The 5,000-nt window shown below is 40.5% G+C and overlaps 1 protein-coding gene across 1 annotated transcript in view; it reads left to right on the plus strand.

The window, feature by feature from the left end:
• The first annotated feature begins 3,602 nt into the window (after positions 1 to 3,602).
• LOC138039592 (uncharacterized) overlaps positions 3,603 to 5,000 on the plus strand; it is a 2,473-nt gene continuing 1,075 nt past the window's right edge. The window contains exons 1-3 of the mRNA XM_068885526.1: positions 3,603 to 3,934; positions 4,282 to 4,364; positions 4,794 to 5,000. The exon at positions 4,794 to 5,000 is cut by the window's right edge and continues 13 nt beyond it. Of these exons, the coding sequence (XP_068741627.1) occupies positions 3,682 to 3,934; positions 4,282 to 4,364; positions 4,794 to 5,000 (543 nt within the window). The 5' untranslated portion in view covers positions 3,603 to 3,681. The remainder of the gene's footprint in view (positions 3,935 to 4,281; positions 4,365 to 4,793) is intronic.

Below are 5,000 nucleotides of genomic sequence, written 5' to 3' on the forward strand. Positions count from 1 at the left end.
AGCTGCTGCTGTGATTGGAGCTACCCGATAAAGGAACGTCACTCGATTCTATTTCACGTTGGCTGGAACGGTTTCATGGACTGACTGAATTTTCTCACAGTCACTGAAAAATCCCGAGCCAGCATCATCATCTTTGACAAATTGTTTCGTAAATATCCAACTGTCGACCTTGTTTCATCTTCGCTCATGATCAATCTCAGTCATCTTTTTGTCTTTAAATTCAAAGTACGACTTGAATTCATCCATGTCTGGCATGTGCTTGTCGCTGCAGACCAACGCGCCATGTGACGTGTTTATTGTATCAGCCTGCGGAGCCGTTCATGATGCACTGCTGGTAACACGTGGGCTGTTCACAAAACACTTCTTGACGTCGGATTCACATTTGTTGAAGCCGTTGAGTAACATTGACAATTTTCCCACTTTTGGAGGATTCCCTTTTCGTCTCCTTGCCAAGCTTGGAAATATTGTCTGGATTATAATGACGCATGTATTCTCGGTAACGACCTCTAGAATCTTCTTTTCGTGTAAGTTCCGTCTCGTCCGCCAGTGTTTTCCATCTGGTTAGCGCGTTCCATCCCGCGAAGCGTTGAGTCGGTTCGGGCGCCATTCTTTCCGCTGCAAAAGATCACGTGCTGTTGTTTAGCCCAATATCGTGAAACGCTTCAAAGACAGCGCGTCCTTTGTCAAATTTTCTCACTTTCCTCGAATTCCAGCGTGGTCTCCCAATGCGATTTACATCAATATCGAAATCTTTACAACTTCGGGAGGTAAGAACCCATTCCAGAAGTGAGTTAACTTTTGTTTTTGCGATTGAATACACGACCGATGGCTGAACGAACTCCAAGGAAAAGAAGTGTCCCAGCGCGTTCTACGAGAAGGTACGTGTAAGTCTTTTTGGTGCATGGCTCAACATGCATGCCACGTGGATTTTTGCTGAACATTTTTACTGAAATTTGAGGCGCTCCTCATACCAGGAATATAAATAGTTTAATTCACTAAAACGAATGGCCCTCTATGGCAATCATCTCAGTTTTCTTTTATAAAGAAATCACGTATCAAGAATGTGCTGCATAATTATGAGCCTTCGGATTTCGTAGTTCACAAAAGGTGCATTGTTTTGGGCAAGCAAAATTTTAGTTTTCACAGAACTGTGGTGCTGGCGTCGGTGGGAGATTGAAACAGAAATTTTTTTATCAAACGAGTTGATAAAGGTCGAATAACACGTTTCGAGCGTTATAGTGCCCTTCGTCGGAGCGATGATTCGCTCCGACGAAGGGCTCACGCTCGAACGCGTCAGCGTTCCAAATCTTTCACGGTGGTTATTCGACCTTTATCAACTCGTTTTGAGACAATATATTCTTCTGTTTAAGGGGACAAGGTTTACTTGGAGTCTTGAGTACTAGCAGGAAGGTTGCATGATGCTTATCTGATGTCTTTTTGTGTATTTTTAATTATTGGTGCAGACCCTTTTAGAATTTTTTTAAGGTAACTTTTAGGTGACTGCTTTTATTCATGTGGTTTAATTTGGCTTCTTCTTTGGAGTTATCCTTTGACAAATACTTTTTCGCATTGAACTCTTATGGTACATATACATGGACGACTGTCACACATACATGTAAATAAATACTGGAATTAAACTCCTCTAAAGGACTATAAGGATTGGCACTGTTATCTGTCCACCTTAAATAGGCTTAGTTTGGCTAAAAGAATTTGTGTCAAACTAAGAAGCAATAGCCATTAGTACGGATCATTGGAGGGTAAGGGGGTCTCCCAGAATAATTTTTATCTAGATTTTTAAGAGAAGGTTAGAAGGGCGGGTGGTCAGGCCCCAAACCACCAAATTTTGTGGGTACAAATATTCTATGAGCTACACATATAATCCTTACATGTCCGTAAAATATCACCAGCAAGAAGACCTTGTCACCAGTGCCACAACTTAACCTCAAATATCTGGCTATAAACAGAGACCTGGTACCTTGTAAAGTATGGAGGATGATGAAAATTTAAGGAGTGCTTTGCTGAGTATGAATTTTGCCATATCCTTCCCCTGATGAAGAAAATGAATGAAATGCAATTGGGGATGTCATTAGTGCTCTATGGATCCCCAATGGCCAATACTATGATGCCAAGATATTAGCAAAGGATGTGAGTGAATTGTTGTCAAAGGCTTTAGAACATTTATTGTGTGGATTTACAGTCGAACATAAGCCAATAACACTTTATAGTGTGAGTGAGGTTGCAGGCTCCTCATGTCAAGTATCAACCATCGCATAACAACGTTCATTCACAGACGAGGCGCAAAATTGCGACCATACAGTTGCATTTGTCGACTAAATTTTTTCCTTTGCGGACTTAATAATATCCTGGGAGAACGTATGCCAGATTTGCCACGACTTCGTTTTCAACTCCGTATAGATTTTGAAACAAAAGGGTGTTCGGCAACTGGCCTTTGACACTAATTGCTGCTATACTTTTGCAAATGTGGAAGAGTAAATTATGCATGCCAATGATTACGCTGCCACGCACCGATTAACACCAGTTTCTTTGTCTAGGTCGCCATATTTTCTGGTGGTAACTTTAAACACACAAGTATTGGCACGAACGGCTCCAAGTTATTTTCTGCTATATAATGACCAGCTGACTAAAACACAATACAGTGCTGCCGGATTTTTGCCCACTATAAAAAATTTGCTGTGGACTCGGCGCCATTTTTTTTTCATTAATTTTCGAGCCCTGACATATTTAATGTTAGGGTATAAAATTCAGCGTTTGAGTGGGATTGTATTATATAGCGGTTTTCTTATGCATTTTATGTGCATATCTTGGCCTGACTACTGCTGTCATGTTAGTCCTTGTGTTGTAAGCCCAAACACAATGTAATGAACCAATCACAACTCAAAGCACATACATAAAATTGAATTTTAATTTTTTTTGTGAGTGCAAAGAAACCAATTAAAACCCCAAAATAAAAGTTGCTTCAACAGCAGGTTGTTGTAGCATGTACATGCATGTATGATCAAAAATAAAAACTTTGAGTGACATGAATAATTTATTACCTCCAAAATGTATCTTTACAGGTGATAAAAATGAGCTTATGCGAGAGAGGATGAGGCAAGAAAAAGCAAAAAGGGTGGGCAAAAGGAAATTGAAAGCACAGCAAAAAAGGAAAAAATCTGAGGAAGAAGCAGATGCTCAGAAAAAGAAGAAAAAGAAAACAGAAGCAAACAGAGAGTGAGAAAGATCTAAGGCAAAAGATAAAGAAGAAAAACAAAAAAGAAAGAGCAAGATCGCGAAAGACAAAAATTCTTGTTGGCAGCAAGAAGAGCCCATGCAGCATCTCGATGGGCTGCAGATTCTGAGGTCACTACAGTAACTGTAAATAATCCTGTCGATGATACCTTCACACCTCTACCAATTCACCACAGAAGTTCCAGTACTTCATGCCATTCTTCCACAACATTGAACGTTAACACATCTTTATCACCTAACCAAAAACCCAAGCACTAGCCAACACCATTGCAACCTTCACACCTCATCAATTCGCCACAGAAGTTCCAGACCATTATGCCAGTCTTCACACCACACCATGACTACTAGCACAACTTTATCACCTGACAGAACCTTAACCACTCCTGAATCTATACAATCACCAACAGAGAATTTCTTCCAGCCAACCCACCCATGCCTGCAAGGCCTTGCATTCCTGCAAGACCAACAACCAGTTATAAGTCAAAAACTATTTGTGAGCCCAGGAGGGGCCTTCATTTTCAAAGTGCCACAGCAGACAGCAGTGATGATGAAACTGACGAGGAGGTGGAAATCATTCCTAAGGAGACAGATGTTTCCAGTAGCAACTGCTGCAAGGAACAGAGGCTGGAGATTAAGGCGTTGAGAAAGAGGCTAGAGAAGGTCCACAAGAGACTCAACGTAGCATGTAAGTTTCATTACCTTAAAGATTAAACCTGTGAATTCTTTCAAAGGTAGACACCCTTGGGCTCTCGTTGTCTGAGGAAGAGGGCTGAGATGTCTATAATAGGTAATTTGCGTTGTAGTTACAGACAAAGATGTGAAATTTGGCTGACAAGGACAGGTCAGCTATGTCCACCTTAGAAAGATTTCAGTTCTGCCGTATGTTATTGAATATGTTATTGAATAGGGTATGACATGATGTACAGACATGAATACTCTTGATGTGTAGGATATTCAGGTATACACTCAACGCTATGTTGCTTTGAACTACAGCTCACTGAATTTATTTTCTTTAATTGGTGCCTCTGACAGTAAAAGCAAAGACAACTGCAGACGTGGTAAACAACCGTCCTGGAGCTGGGATTGTTGGCAATGCACTGGCTGAAGAATTTAAGGTACGAAACACATCTCCAGTATTGTTTTACACTGAAAAGCAAGTCACCTTTCTGCTCTGTACACTGAAATGTTGTGTAAAAGTGCTCATATCATCTGGGGTACCGGTATATCTCTATTCAGTTGCCGCTCGGAATGAAAGTCATTCATAATTTTTTTTGTTTTAGACCTAAGTCAAATGACATTGCACACAGTATCACATTTGGTCAAGTACATGTAGCTTACTGTTAACTTTTCCTGTTTCAAAGTGTGTAGCCCAGCCTATCACCACTTTCTGTGAAGTGAGGTTAACACTTAGTGTTCATATTAAGCAGCATAGGACTCCAAACTTTTTTTGATAAATGCTGTCCCTTTTGAGTGGGTCCATTTTTATCTAATAGTTGTCAGTTAAAAATAATAATAATTGCATTGAACTTCTGTCTATTTTACAGATGGTAGAAGTAATGGAGGGGTCAGGCGTATTTTGGTACCCTCACCAGCGGGCATACTGCTCAGCGTTCAAGAGCTGGCCAGGATATATCAATGCAGCCATTGATATATTCTTCACCAAAGAAACACTTGCTGTTTCAAATGCAAAAGGAAATGACAGGAAAAGCAAGAATGGTGATGTCCACAAGCCATTGACTGCAATGATAATT

Source organism: Montipora capricornis, chromosome 1, assembly GCF_036669925.1.
Source record: "Montipora capricornis isolate CH-2021 chromosome 1, ASM3666992v2, whole genome shotgun sequence".
Lineage (NCBI taxonomy): Eukaryota > Metazoa > Cnidaria > Anthozoa > Scleractinia > Acroporidae > Montipora > Montipora capricornis.